Source organism: Panthera tigris, chromosome B3 (assembly GCF_018350195.1).
Source record: "Panthera tigris isolate Pti1 chromosome B3, P.tigris_Pti1_mat1.1, whole genome shotgun sequence".
Taxonomy (NCBI): Eukaryota; Metazoa; Chordata; class Mammalia; order Carnivora; family Felidae; genus Panthera; species Panthera tigris.
Genome location: NC_056665.1, coordinates 48,944,432 through 48,958,579, shown reverse-complemented (window position 1 = coordinate 48,958,579; position 14,148 = coordinate 48,944,432). Strand labels below are relative to the sequence as shown.

The window sequence follows — 14,148 nt, the reverse complement described above, 5'->3', positions numbered from 1 at the left end:
CAAATTAATAAAATGTGATAATTTATGTAAATTATGCAAAAGGTCTTTCAGACACAAAGACAGAATTGCTCAAATTGAGACCAAGGACATCAGGAGAAGCATCCTGGAAAAGGTAAAACCAAATCAAAGGAAAGATCAGTAGAGGAAGAAGAAGCAATACGTAGAAGTACAAAGATGTAAGAGATGCGGTACTTTTTTATAAACGCAAATAATTTGATATATCCTTAACAAAGTGTAAGCAGTGGTGGATGACAGACTATTCTTTAAACTATGTAATTCCACTGTATACAGAGATTTATTTATTTCAGCTGCCATCTGTTGAAACCACACTTGAGTCTGAGTACCTTTAATGAAAAAAATCACTGCTCTTATTTTTCCCTATTAGTGTCAGATTCAGGATATTAACATCAATTAAAAAATAATCTTGAGTTGCTAGGGGATCAGAAATTTGTATCTTCTATTTATAAAAAAATGGTTTGATTTGAGAAAATATTTCAAACTCTGCCTCATAAGATTTTTCCAAACACCTCAAAACTTATTTGATAATGACATAAACAAAAAGAAAAATTAGTTTTGTTCACCTCCTCTAAAACACCAAAAATCAGGGCATTGGACAAGATATTGAGGTGAATACTGCAAATTTTAAAAAAACTTGAGTTTAGTTGCCTTTTCTCCACAAAATCTATACAACCTGTTTTCCCCCTTCACTGTAGGTACTCAATTTGTGGCAAGTGAAGTCAATTTTTTAAAATTTAGAATCTATATATTAACCTAAAGATTCTTACTATAGCAGGTGGTTAGGCCCTTTTTTGTTTGTTGCTAAAATTCTCAGGTAGGATGAGTATCTCAGAATCAAGCACATTGTCTGCAATAGCCACTATATAGTCATTTAGTGCCTGTTAAAGTCCAGGGATTTTCTAGGCACTAAGAGCATGTCCTCATGGAGCTTAGATTCTGGTAAATTCCAGTAGGGAAAAAGAGACCAAAAAACATATATATAGAGGGGTGTCTGGGTGGCTCAGTAGGTTAAGTGGCCGACTCTTGATTTTGGCTCAGGTCATGATCTAACGGTTCATGAGTTTGAGCCCCATGTTGGGCTCTGTGTTGACAGTGTGGAGCCTGCCTGGGATTCGTTCTCTCTCTCTCTCTCAGAATAAGTAAATACTCTCAAAAAAAAGTATAGATATATATGTGTGTAAGTACATATATATATAGACATATATTTACATTTACATACATGTATAAATGTACATATATAAATTATGTATACATAGTTACACGTAAATATTTATGTATGCCTATAAATATATATAAAATATGCCAAGTGATAAATGTTATGGGGAAAAAAGTAAAATAGGGTTGGGGGAAAGGGAGTGCTTAAGCAAGGAGTTATTTTTGGTAGACTGGTCTGGGAAGGTCTCTGATAAGTTGATGTCTGACCAAACCCCTGAAGGAAGTGAAGAGAATCTCTGGGGAAAGTAGAGCTGTTGTGAGACAACTGAACATGTAGTCTGGAGTTCAAGGGAGAAGCCCATGTTGAATATAATCAATTTGAACAACATCCACACGAAGATATTATTTAAAATCATGAGGCCAAATAAGACTATAAGGTATTCATAGAAAAGAGACCAAAGGACTAAACTCTAGGGAACTCCAACATTTAGAAATCATGGGAATGAATATAAATAAACAAATGAGATCAAGAAGTGATTAGTGAAGGAGGAAGAAATTAGCAAACTGATGCCCAAAAGCCAAGTAAAGGATTTGTTTCAAGAGGCCAGCTGTGTGAAATTATCTTGAGAGGTAACACATGGATTGAGATCTGAAGGTACAAATAGGCAATGCAGAGAACATTAGTCACCTCAAGGAGAAGTGTTTTAGTGAGGTCACAGAAAGGAAAACTTTAATGGAATAGGTTTAAGAAAAAATGGAAGTGGTACTTTTTAGTAGTTTTGCTGTAAACTGAACAGAGAAATAGACTGGAAGCCGGAAGTAGACATATGGGGCCAAAGGTTATTTTTTAAAAGATAGGATAATATAGCCTATTTGTATTCTGATGGGATAACTTTTTGTGAACTACTGACCTGTACTAATCAGCTCTAAAGATAAAATGTAGTTGAAGACAACTACAGAGTAATGTTTCTTTAATAAAGACTAAAAAAACTAAACTGTATAAAATCAAAAGCATGGATAGACAATATACAGAATTATTCGCCAGCTTATAGTATATTTAGAATCTGGATACAAACAACTTAAAAGAAGCTTTAGAGTTTGGACTGTGAAATTCACCACTTTGTGAGATATACAACATAAAGCAATACATTTTTGGAATATGCTAAAATGTAAGTAAGTAAACAAATACACAAATTTGTAACTTACTTTACAAATAAGTAAACAAACACAAACGAGTTTGTAATTTTTCCAAAAAGAAGGATTTCATTTCAGAAAACAGTTTGAACAACTCATTCTTGTAGAAAATATTTAAACACATTAGGTAAAAAATTCAGAGGGGCCCGTGCGTGGCTAAGTAGGTTAAGCATTGGACTCTTGATTTTGGCTCCGGTCATGGTCTCATGGTTGTGAGATGAACCCCACATCAGGCTCCGTGCTGAGCAGGAAGCCTGCTTGGGATTCTCTCTCTCCCTCTCTCTCTGCCCCTCCCTGGCTCTGAAAAAACAAAAACAAAAACTCATATACTTTAGGCAAACTTTCCTACCTTTATATGATTATCAGAATTGTTGACATTTCACTTCCATTTCTTGACTCATCATTACTGCAAATACAGCATGAGCTCTCAGCTTCAAATAAAACGAAGTTTATCTTCCCAAAGTAATATTTTATCAGTGAGTTTAGGTCTGCCTCTCTTTTAGCTATAAACTAAAAGACTATCAGAAATCTAGTTTACCCCATCAAAAATCTAATAAATATATTTGAACAAATAAGTTGATTGGTTTTTACCATGTATAATAGCTAAAAATTATTGAGTTTACTATTTCTATTATTGTACTGTTTTTTTTGTTTACTAAACAAAAAACATGTTTATTAGGTCATAAAAAGGATAAAACGAAGTGTAAATACTGTCAAAAGTAGTTCCTTAAAAAGACTATTTTAAGATGGCCATAGGGTCATCATATGCCTTTAAAACATTTTAGAAAAAAAAATAAATTAAAAAATAAAACATTTTGGAAAGGGGAATTACATTTCAAAAACTATGGGTAATGACAAAGAGAAGATGCTGGTAATGTGGTCATTATCTGAAGCATAAACCTGGTTTTATTGGAGAGTTAGTTACAGTGAGGTATGCCTTAGGGTTTATAAACAAACCTTATAGGAAAGAGGAAGCCTGTTGTGTACAATTGGATGCATGATGCCATGAAACATTCTATTCAAACTAATTCTCCTTGTTCTGATTCTATGTGTTAAAAAACAGAATTCAACTGAGTGAACTTGAAAAATTTAACTGGCTTTATTTAACAGTCAGGCAGGATCCCATCTAGCCAGCAGAAAAGTGCTCTGAGAGGCTAAACAAAATGGAAGATGTTTATAGGCAGAAACAGGGTGGGACAAAGAAGCTATAAACAAAAAAAGGGGGAGGAGGAGGAGGAGGAGGAGAAGAAGAAGAAAAAAGAAAAGAAAAGAAAAAAGAAAAGAAAAGAAAAGAAAAGAAAAGAAAAGAAAAGAAAGAAAGAAAAAGAAAGAGAAAGAAAGAAAGAAAGAAAGAAAGAAAGAAAGAAAGAAAGAAAGAAAAGAAAAGAAAAGAAAAGAAAGAAAGAAAGGAAGAAAGGAAGAAAGGAAAAAAGGAGAAAGAAGAATTGTTTCAGGCAAGGTCACCTTCCTTTGGGGGAAGCATGGGGTTCTAGCAAGCAATTTACCTCACTAGTGCTGATCAGAAAATTCCAGATTGACTGGTTAAAGTTCAGATTCTTGCAATTATATCCTGATTTGCAGCAATGGGGGCAAGTGACTCCATTTTTATTTTACTTTTTTAATTATTTTTTATCATTTTTAAAATTCCAGAATAATTAACATACACTGTTATATTAGTTTCAGGCATACAATATAGTGATTCAACAATTCTACACATTATTCAGTGCTCATCACGATAAGGGTACTCTTAATTCCCTTCACCTATTTCAGCCATTCCCTCCCCTCTGGCAAACACCAGTTCTCTATATTTAAGAGACTTTTGTTTTTCGTCTCTTTTCCCTTTGTTCATTTGTTTTGTTTCTTACATTCTACATAGGAATGAATTCATGTGGTATTTGTCTTTCTTATACTGACTTATTTCACTTAGCATTATACACTCTAGATCCATCCATGTTGTTGCAAATGGCAGAATTTCATTTGTTTTATGGGTAACATTCCATTGTAGATACATACCATACCTTCTTTATCCATTCATCTATCAGTGCATACTTGGGTTGCTTCCACATTCCAGTTAATGTAAATAATGCTGCAATAAACATAGGGGTACATATATCCTTTCAAATTCTTATTTTCATTTTCTTTGGGTAAATAGTAGCGGAATTACTGGGTCATATGGTAATTGTTTTTCATTTTTCAAGTAACCTCCACCCATTTTCCACAGTGGCTGCACCAGTTTGGATTCCCACCAACAGTGCCCAAGGGTTCCTTTTTCTCCATGCCTCACCAACACTTGTTACATCTTGTCTCTTTGATACTATCCATTCTGACAGGTGTAAGGTGATATTTCATTGTGATTTTGATTTGCATTTCCCTGACAATGAGTGATGTTAAGCATCTTTTTGTGTGTCTTTGGAGTAATGTCTGTTCATATCTTCTGCCTGTTTTTAATCAGATTTGTTTTTTGTTTTGTTTTTTTGTGTTAAGTTCTTTATATACTTTGGGTATTAACCCCTTATTGAATATATTATTTGCAAATATCTTCTCCAGTTTGGTGTCTTTTTGTTTTGTTGATTGTTTCCTTTGCTATTCAAAGTTTTTTATTTTCATGTAGTCCCAATAGTTTATTTTTGCTTTTGCTTCCTTTGCCTTAGGAAACATATCTAGAAAAATGTCAGAGAAATTACTGCCTGTGCTCTCTTCTAGGACTTTAGGTGTCATATTTAGGTCTTTAGTCCATTTTGAATTTATTATTGTCTATGGTGTAAGAAAATGGTCCAGTTTTCCCAAAACCATTTGTTAAACACCCTTTCTTTTTCCCACTGCATATTCTTGCCTCCCTGGCATAGCTTTATTAACCATGTAAGTGTGTGTTTATTTCTAGGCTTTCTATTCTGTTCCATTGATCTATATGTCTGTTTTGGTGCCAGTACCATACTGTTTTGATTAATACAACTTTGTAGTATATCTTGAAATCTGGGATTGTGATACCTCCAGTTATGTTCTTCTTTTCCAGATTACTTTGGCTCTTCAGGATCTTTTGTGGTTCCATAAAAATTTTAGGATTTTTTTATTCTAGTTCTGTGAAAAATGCTCTTGGTATTTGATTGGGATTGCATTAAATCTGTAGATTGCTTTGGGTAGAATGGACATTCTAACAATATTTGTTCTTCCAATCCATGAGCATAGAATATCTTTCCATTTGTGTCATCTTCAATTTCTTTCATCAATGTTTTATAGTTTTCAGAGTACAAGTCTTTCCCCTCTTTGGTTAGGTTTATCCCTAGGTTTTATTATTTTTGGTGCAATTGTACATGGGATTTTCTTAATTTCTCTTTCTGCTACTTCATTATTAGTGTACAGAAATGCAACAGGTTTCTGTATATTGATTTTGTATCCTGCAGCTTTCCTGATTCATTTCTCAGTTCCGAAGTTTTTTGGTGGAGTCTTTAGGGTTTTCTATATATATAGTATGTCATCTACAAGTAGTGAAAGTTTTACCTCTCCTTACCAATTCCAATGCCTTTCATTTCTTTTTCTTGTCTAATTGCTGTGGCTAAAACTTCCAGTAGTATGTTCAATGAAAATTTTGAGAGTGGAAATCCTGTCTTGTTCCTTCCCTTGGGGGAAAAGCTCTGTTTTTCCTCATTGAGGATGATGTTAGCAGTGAGTTTTTCATAGATAGCCTTTATTATGTGGATGTCTATTCCCTCTAACCCTACTTTGTTGAGGGTTTTTATTATGAATGGATATTGTACCTTGTCAAATGTTTTTCTGCATCTATTAAAATAATATTTTTTTATCCTTTGTCTTATTTTTTAATGTTTATTTATTTTGAGAGAGTGTGCACACACATGAGCAGGAGAGGGGCAGAGAGAGAGAGAGAGAGAGAGAGAGAGAGAGAGAGAATTCCATGCAGGCTCCCCACTCAGCATGGAGCCCGATATGGGGCTTGATCTCACAACCATGAGATCATGACTTGAGCCCAGATCAAGAGTCTTAAGCTTAACTGACTGAGCCACCCAGGCAACCCTATCCTTTTTCTTACTGATGTCATGTATCAAGTTGATTGATTTGTGAACATTCAGCCACCCTTATATCCCGAGAATAAATCCCACTTGATTGTGGTGAATGATTTTTTTTAATGTATTGTTGGATTTGGTTTGCTAATAATTTGTTGAGGATATATGTATCTATGTTCATCAGAGATATTGGCCTATAGTTCTCTCTTTTTTTTGTAGTGACTCTATCTGGTTTTGGTGTCAGGGTAATGCTGGCCTCATAGAAAGCTTTCCTTCCTCTTCCATTTTTTGGAATAGTTTGAAAAGAATAGGTATTAACCCTTCTTTAAATGTTTGGTAGAATTCACTTGTGAAGCCACAAGTGACTCCATTTTGGACCTGTTTCTTTTAACATGTTTACCAAGCAATTTTATGATGTGATTTACTATATACATCTGTTTATAAGGAAAGGTGAATTGTCATATAACCTATCATCCCCATGCAGATGCTCAATTTCTAATTATGAATTAATAAGTAGGCAGTCTGTTTTGCTGGGTTAATAATTAATAAGTAGGCAGTATGTTTTGCCCAGGCAGTCTCCTGAGCTGGGTTAATGTGAATCTGATACTCAGAGATGGATCAGCTATTGATAGGTCTTTGAGAGTGAGACTGAGCCAGATCAGATCAATACGATAATGAAATACTCCTATTGTCAGTCTTTTTGGGAGATCACCTACTAACCCTTTCCCCAGATGGTATGTGCAAAAATCCTTTGTCCTCATTTGGCACATGGATGAGATTCACTGGAAAGTACTTGGCTTGCTGGTGACAAGTGGTCTCTCCTTCACCAAACTCTAAACAGGTTCCTTTAGCCACTTTCCAACTGGGCCTCATCCTTGGGCCTTGTCAAGTTCAGTTGTTAGCAAGAATAATGCTAAGTTGGGTTAGCCAGAATCCCCACCATTAATTTCAATCACTCTCAATATTTGACCAAATTCCTCACCCCTCATCATCCCCAGGTAATGCCCAATCAACCTGGCCTGCCTTCAGCAAGAATCCTGTTAGATTAATATAGCCAGAATCTCCCTACCCCTGATGTTTCCTCTTAGTGATTTTCTATCCACTGACAACTCCGACCCCCACCCCCAACTTGTTCCTTAGCTGTTAATCACCACTTGTCCATTGCCCATGCTATATTATGAAAAGACCCCAATTCTACACTGAGATCTCTTTTCTTATCCTGTAATAGTTCCCAAGTGAAATGTGTTTTTACTGCTCTAACTACTGTCCAGCTCTGGTTTTCTTTGACTCTGGAAAACTGGACAGGATGTGTTTATACAAACATATGTGTTTACTTTCTACTTAACTATTAGATAGCACCTATCTATTAGGAATAACATTTTTACTTCTGTCAGTAAAGAGCTAAAATGTATTAAAAAAATTATACCAAACCTGGTCTGGGACAAACCACTTTTGCTTAATGTAATTCACAAACCTCTTTCTGGGAAGAAAGAGATGAACTGTCCTCATAAAATGCTTAAGCACTTTAATGACATAAAAACAGGTTTAATCAAACTAGTTACCCATCCACCCTGACTCCGAAGTGACTATCAAAGGGCAAGTGAGTGGTATATTAGAAAATATTTTTTTAATTAAGTCTAACAATAACTATTTTCTATTCCTGTAAAGCATCCACTGCAAAATGTGCTAAGTCTGATCTTTCCTTTGTAATCAATATTTTGATATAGTTTTGATATTTCTTCATAGCCAAATTTGTCAAAAAATCATCTTTAATTAACATGTATACTATGTATTTATGTGTATGGTAATCACATAGTAGTGGGGGATTAAAGATCCCTTCAGATGATTAAAGATCCCTTCAGTTTACATTTCTGTAACAGCCACATTTAGTTTGTTATCCATTTGGTATCTTGAAATTAATTTCAATTAAATAATTGACATTATGAAAAAAATCAAAGGACTACTATTAGAATTTTTTTATCTTTTATTCACAGGCCTTAATTAGCACTATTATTTGGGAGGTATGTTTTTATCATAAAAGAGATGGGAATGTTGTATCAATATTTCAACTCTGTCACTACTTCAATCTAAGACAAAAGTCCCTTGTAAACCATAGGAGATTGCTCAAAAGAGGTCAAGTATTTCGTAAATACAAATTCATCTGTTGCATTTAAACCAAGACTTTACTTAGAGGATAGGGTAAAAAATATTCACACATAACTAGTTAAGACTATCCCTTCTTCTATTCCTCCAAGGATAGATCTTTTGCCCTTAGGGCAGCTATTGGGCCCAGTCTTTTTCGAGAGGGTAGGGGGAGAGGGGGAGAGGATGGTAACAGGAAGAGCCTGAAGCAGCACTAGGTTGGTTAACATATTTTGAACATCAAACTGGTATTTGACACACATGAAGACCCATCTTCATGTTGGTAACACTTATTTTTTAAAAATAAATTAACAAACCAGTGTTGATTATAAGCAAAAGCAATCCTTATTAGAAGCAAGTCTTATTAGAAGGTGTAATAACTGGACAAGGCTGCTATGTAAGTTATCAAAAGTTGCTTTATAAAAGTCTCAAGGTTGCTGAACTAACCTTATCTGTTCCCATTCAAAAAAAATATTGAGTTAAAAAAAAAAAAAGAATGAAGCTGTCTTATGGTCCATTTGAATGATATCAGATGACCAAATGCTATAAAAACTTACTCCTAAAAAATTGTTTGATTTTTCTAAAAATCCTCTAAATATAAACAGACAATTGTGATAACTACTATGTGCAAAAGGGAAGCTATACTGTTTTTGCTTAATGCTTGCATCATCACAGTGATACAACACAAGTGGTGGTGCAATCAAATGCCAGTATCATAATATTCTGTGTTAACATTTCACCCTTTGCTGTCTTTTTTTCTTTTTCCTATTGTACTTGAAGGTACTAGAAAACTTACCTTCATCAGATAGTATGAAATATGATCAAGGCTTTGGGGAACACTGCCTGTAGCTGAAGTTGAAAACAAGGTTTCCCAAACAGTTGTTTTGCTAGATTGAACTGGTCTAACCTCCCACCCAGGTGGTGGAGAAGTATGAAAGGGAAAAAAAAGGTTCTGTGCATTGAAAACTAAGTGAACATCAGTATTGATTATACCAAGGTCAATCATTCAGACAACTAAGTAGTATATATAATTAAAAAAAATTTTTTTTAAGGTGGTCTTTTATTTTCAAATTTTACCTTGTCAAAAATGAATCCGTGTCTTAATACTCATCACACCAACAAATATTTGGTTAGTTTTAAGGGCAAGTTGAATTCAGTAACAACAACAACAACAATATATATATACATATATACATATGTATGTACATATATATGTGTGTATAAATATATATATATATATATATATAATTAATCTGTGTATTGAAGAAGAATTAAATCATTCTTGTTTTGATTTACTTATTGAGAAACCATTCAAGTCACACATTTAATCTTCCATAGATTTGTAATATATAAATCTATAGATTTTGCCCTCTACAGAACTAGAGAACTAAAGAGAAAGTGATTCTGCACAATCAGCCATATTTACAAATATTCCTAATGTCTCCAGTTATTTTTTTAAAAACTTCAAACAATATCTGGTACAATACCTAGTTGCTTCAGCAGTCATTAAGATTTTAGTTCTGTTCCTTGAATTATATTCCGAATCTTCTCAGCATCATTTTGTACAATTTCATTGGATGGGTCAATCTTAAGTGCAGCTTCATAATCCTGTAAGCCTATATTTATATAGCAGTGATAGTCAATAAAATCAGTATTTTATACATACTTGTGTTATCTAGACAATTTTTTTTTACTAAAAATAACCAATAAGAACATGGTTCAGGACAAGTACCAGGTTTTCAATTAGATTCTCATTTTCATATATGCATCTCTATGTAGTATTTCTAAAATACTGCAGAAATTTTTCAGTAATTTCAGAAGTAATTATACTCACTTCACTCAGGACTTTGTAAGAAGCAGTTTTTTTAGGGTTTTTAAAAATTCATTTAAGTAATCTCAACACCCAATGTGGGGCCAAGATCAAGAGTCACATGCTCTTCCAAATGAGCAAGCCAGGCACCTCAGAAACAGTTATTTTAAATTCAAGTACAAATAAGCTAACAGCTTAAACTCATTAAAGCATGAACAGACTCATTTTTGAAAAATGCCATCTTATTTAGAAATTCTAGATTAGGAGAGCCTGGGTGGCTCAGTCGGTAAAATGTCCAATTTCAGCTCAGGTTTTGTAGTTTGTGAGTTCGAGCCCTGCGTTGGGCTCTGTGCTGAAAGCTCAGAGCCTCGAGCCTGTTTCAGATTCTGTGTCTCCCTCTCTTTCTGTACCTCCCCTGCTCCCGCTCAGTGTGTTTCTCTCTCAAAAATAAATAAATATTAAAAAAAATTTTTTTTTGATTCTAGATTAAAAAAATAATTTTGTAGACTCAATCCATACTTTATATAATCCATAGATTATCGTTTATGTTTTTTTCTATAGCTATCATACCTACAGAATTCTTTTGAGGAAAAATTGGCTTAAAAGGAAAGCATTGTGGGCTGGTTGTTACATATATACACAAATAAGTCTAAATCTTCACCAAAATAAGCAGTGGGAAAATTTCTTTGAGAATAAGGAAACTTGAGTTCTAAGTGCTACTGATTGGCCATGCCACTTGAGGTAAAGCACTTAACTTCCCCAAGCCTCCATTTTCTCATCTTTAAAATGAAGAGTACTTTTAGCTCAGAAAGTCTATAGTGCTATCATTTCTAAAGAATGCTTTAAAATCTTTCATTCCTGCATTCATAATTTTTATCTTCACAAAGCTGGACGAGACACTTAAAAAACAAAAACAAAAACAGGGCATATAAATCTCATATGGGTGCTTTGGTTGGAAAAATCTCTGGGGTACCTGGGTGGTTCAGTCAGTTGGACATAGGACTCTTGATTTCACCTTAAGTCATGAGATTGAGCCCTGCATCAGGCTCTGCAATGCACGTGGAGCTGCTTAGAATTCTCTCTTGTGCACACATGTGCGCTCTCTCTCAATAAATTAAAAAAAAATTTTTTAATTTAAAAAACGAAAAAAATAGAAATCTAAAAATGTCAGAAACAAGTTTAAAAACAAAGTCAGAAATAATAAAACCATATAGACAAGCCCCTTCCCTGGCAAGGCATCATCAAGGAGTATACCTTTAGGCCTTGAATAAAGGAAAGCTGAATGGTCCTCTGGGTACAGAAGTATGGGAAGAAGAACATTAACGGTAAGACACTGACTACTAAAAACTTTTGCCTTTGGAGCAAAATGAGTAACTGCAAACCAGTCCCCAAACACATTAAAAACGAAAAAACAATAAAAAATCAGTGTTATGGCTTCTATCCACCAGGCTGAATTACAAACCTTAGCACAGTCCCACAAATATAAGCAATGATCATATACGGTAGTACATCAGTTATTTCTGAGCTTGTGTGTGTGTGTGTGTGTGTGTGTGTGTGTGTGTGTCCAAAGCAGTTCATTTTAAATTTCCATCATATCTTAACTGACTCATTTTAAAAAAAAAAAATTTTTTTTTAACGTTTTATTTATTTTTGAGACAGGGAGAGACAGAGCATGAACAGGGGAGGGTCAGAGAGAGGGAGACACAGAATCTGAAACAGGCTCCAGGCTCTGAGCTGTCAGCACAGAGCCCGATGCGGGGCTCGAACTCACGGACCACGAGATCATGACCTGAGCCGAAGTCGGCCGCTTAACCAACTGAGCCACCCAGGCACCCCTTAACTGACTCATTTATAACCTTTATCACACATCTTTCTATAGAAAAGTTGTCTGATGCTACAGCATTTTCTGAGACCTAAACTGGCTGTTCACTCCCTTCTACAACAATAAATTTTTTAAGTATTTCAAAATCATTTTTGTCAGATAAATTGCAAAGAATACATTAAATGCTAAAAATATAAAACAGTGGAGTCCTAAAAAGTTATGATCTTAAATAATCCCATTGATACTTTTTTCAGAGTATAATTTGTAACTTAAAACATTTCTATCAATTTCTTACCTTCTACATACAATTCTAGTTGACAGAATGCTGTTCCACGTCGTATATGTGCCTTCATTCTTCCATTAGCATTGTCTGCAACAGGTGGTGTCAATAATTCTAATGCCTTACAGAATAAAATGAGGGAAAGACAATTTCCTAATTTAAACTTGAGCAAAAACATGGTAAAAATATTAACTCTGAAACAAGCCTCAAGTCTGCACCCACCAAAATTTTGGGCTTAACTGATATAGAAATGTATCAAATACTTATATTTGGGTTGAACAATTTAAAGAATTGTTCAATTGTTCCTATACAAGATTCATACCCTCTCTCCCAAAGTTATCTCTGGTTTATCATTTGAAACCTCTACATTTTTACCTTCATTAACAGGAATGATTAAAGAGTATTGGAGATCTTTTATAAAAATTCAAATTGGGCATTTCAGTTCATTCAATCATTCAATAAATATTTGTGGCCAGAATTGTGCTAATAAAAGGAAAACTGGATCCTAAGAATATTGCCAGATCTTTTAGTAGCTTAATAAGATCAAAGTATGAGGATCTGGTTATTTCTTCCATATTTTCAATCTCAAGGGGCAACTTAAGAGATTTTGCATGTGATTTTCCCTGTAGACAGGTTACTTGGATATGGAAAAAAAAAGAGAAAAAAACTAGTTTATTAGTATTGACATGATATTAGTAATGAAATTAGGATATACTAAGTTACTCTGAAAATCGGGAAATTACTAGGGAGCTATCCTACCGTGCAAGTGGTAGTGATAACAAGGGAATACCAAGTTTTCTTCCTTCAACATTGCAGTAAGTCTGCAAAACTTTAATAAGAAAAAAGGGTAAGCACAACTGACAAACATTTACTAATTTCCTTGTGAATTTCAAATGATACATCAAGGAAATATAGGAGCAATTGATAGGGGATTTCTAATGAAACTTGAAATCTAAAAAAAAAAAAAACAGTTTCTTATCTATTCAAACACAGAAAAATCTTTTTTTCAGTAAAAAAAAAAAAAAAAAAAAAAAAAGCCCAACAAGATGACTCTTATAATCCTTGCATCTCAACTACATAAATTTAAAAGAAAACACATGAAGGGTATCATTTAAACCAATAAATAAGGATAACAATTTTAAAGCAACACACACACACACACACACACACACACACACACACACACACACACATACCTTAGAAGAATCTTCGATGGCCTTGTGTAAGTTTTTTAGTTTTAGGTGGCAAGCAGCCCGATTCAAATACAATAGTGGAATCTTGTTATTTAGTCTTATGGCTAAGTTATATGCATTAATAGCTGCCAAATAGTTTTCTGTTGCGAACAATTTACTAATGAGACAAAAAAAAAAAAGGAAAACAATATAACATTGAAATAGGAACACAGAAATACTATCTAGTAACATCTGGCAGAGGAGATGGTTTACCTCCTTTTCTATTCCCTATACAATGGTTTGTAGGCTACACTGCCCCCTACTTTCCTCCACATGTATCAACATATAATCTGAATGGGACTGACCTCACCCCCACCTCCAAAGGTAGCTATGGTAGTTTAAGCCCTAAGCATATTTCTATCCTCTTGGCTACAATGACTGACTTGGGGATAAGCTTGTGACCTAAACTGGTCTATTCAGAATGAAGCCTGTGACTTTGTTTCCAATGTTGGAGAATGAAAAGTTGGGAAAACTCC

General features: G+C 34.3%; 1 protein-coding gene across 4 annotated transcripts in view; it reads right to left on the bottom strand.

Annotated features, from left to right (window-relative positions):
• Positions 1–2,638: 2,638 nt before the first annotated feature.
• DNAAF4 (dynein axonemal assembly factor 4) overlaps positions 2,639–14,148 on the bottom strand; it is a 69,473-nt gene continuing 57,963 nt past the window's right edge. The window contains exons 7-10 of one of the 4 annotated variants that reach the window (XM_015537451.2): positions 13,637–13,790; positions 12,456–12,561; positions 10,016–10,144; positions 2,639–2,667 (exon numbers count right to left, since the gene is read on the bottom strand). In XM_015537451.2, coding sequence (XP_015392937.1) covers positions 10,035–10,144; positions 12,456–12,561; positions 13,637–13,790 — 370 coding nt within the window. In that variant the 3' untranslated portion in view covers positions 2,639–2,667; positions 10,016–10,034. Of the gene's footprint in view, positions 2,668–4,414; positions 4,454–9,748; positions 10,145–12,455; positions 12,562–13,636; positions 13,791–14,148 lie in introns of those variants that run through there. The other 3 variants (XM_007081871.3, XM_007081870.3, XM_007081872.3) reach the window with 3 other exon arrangements.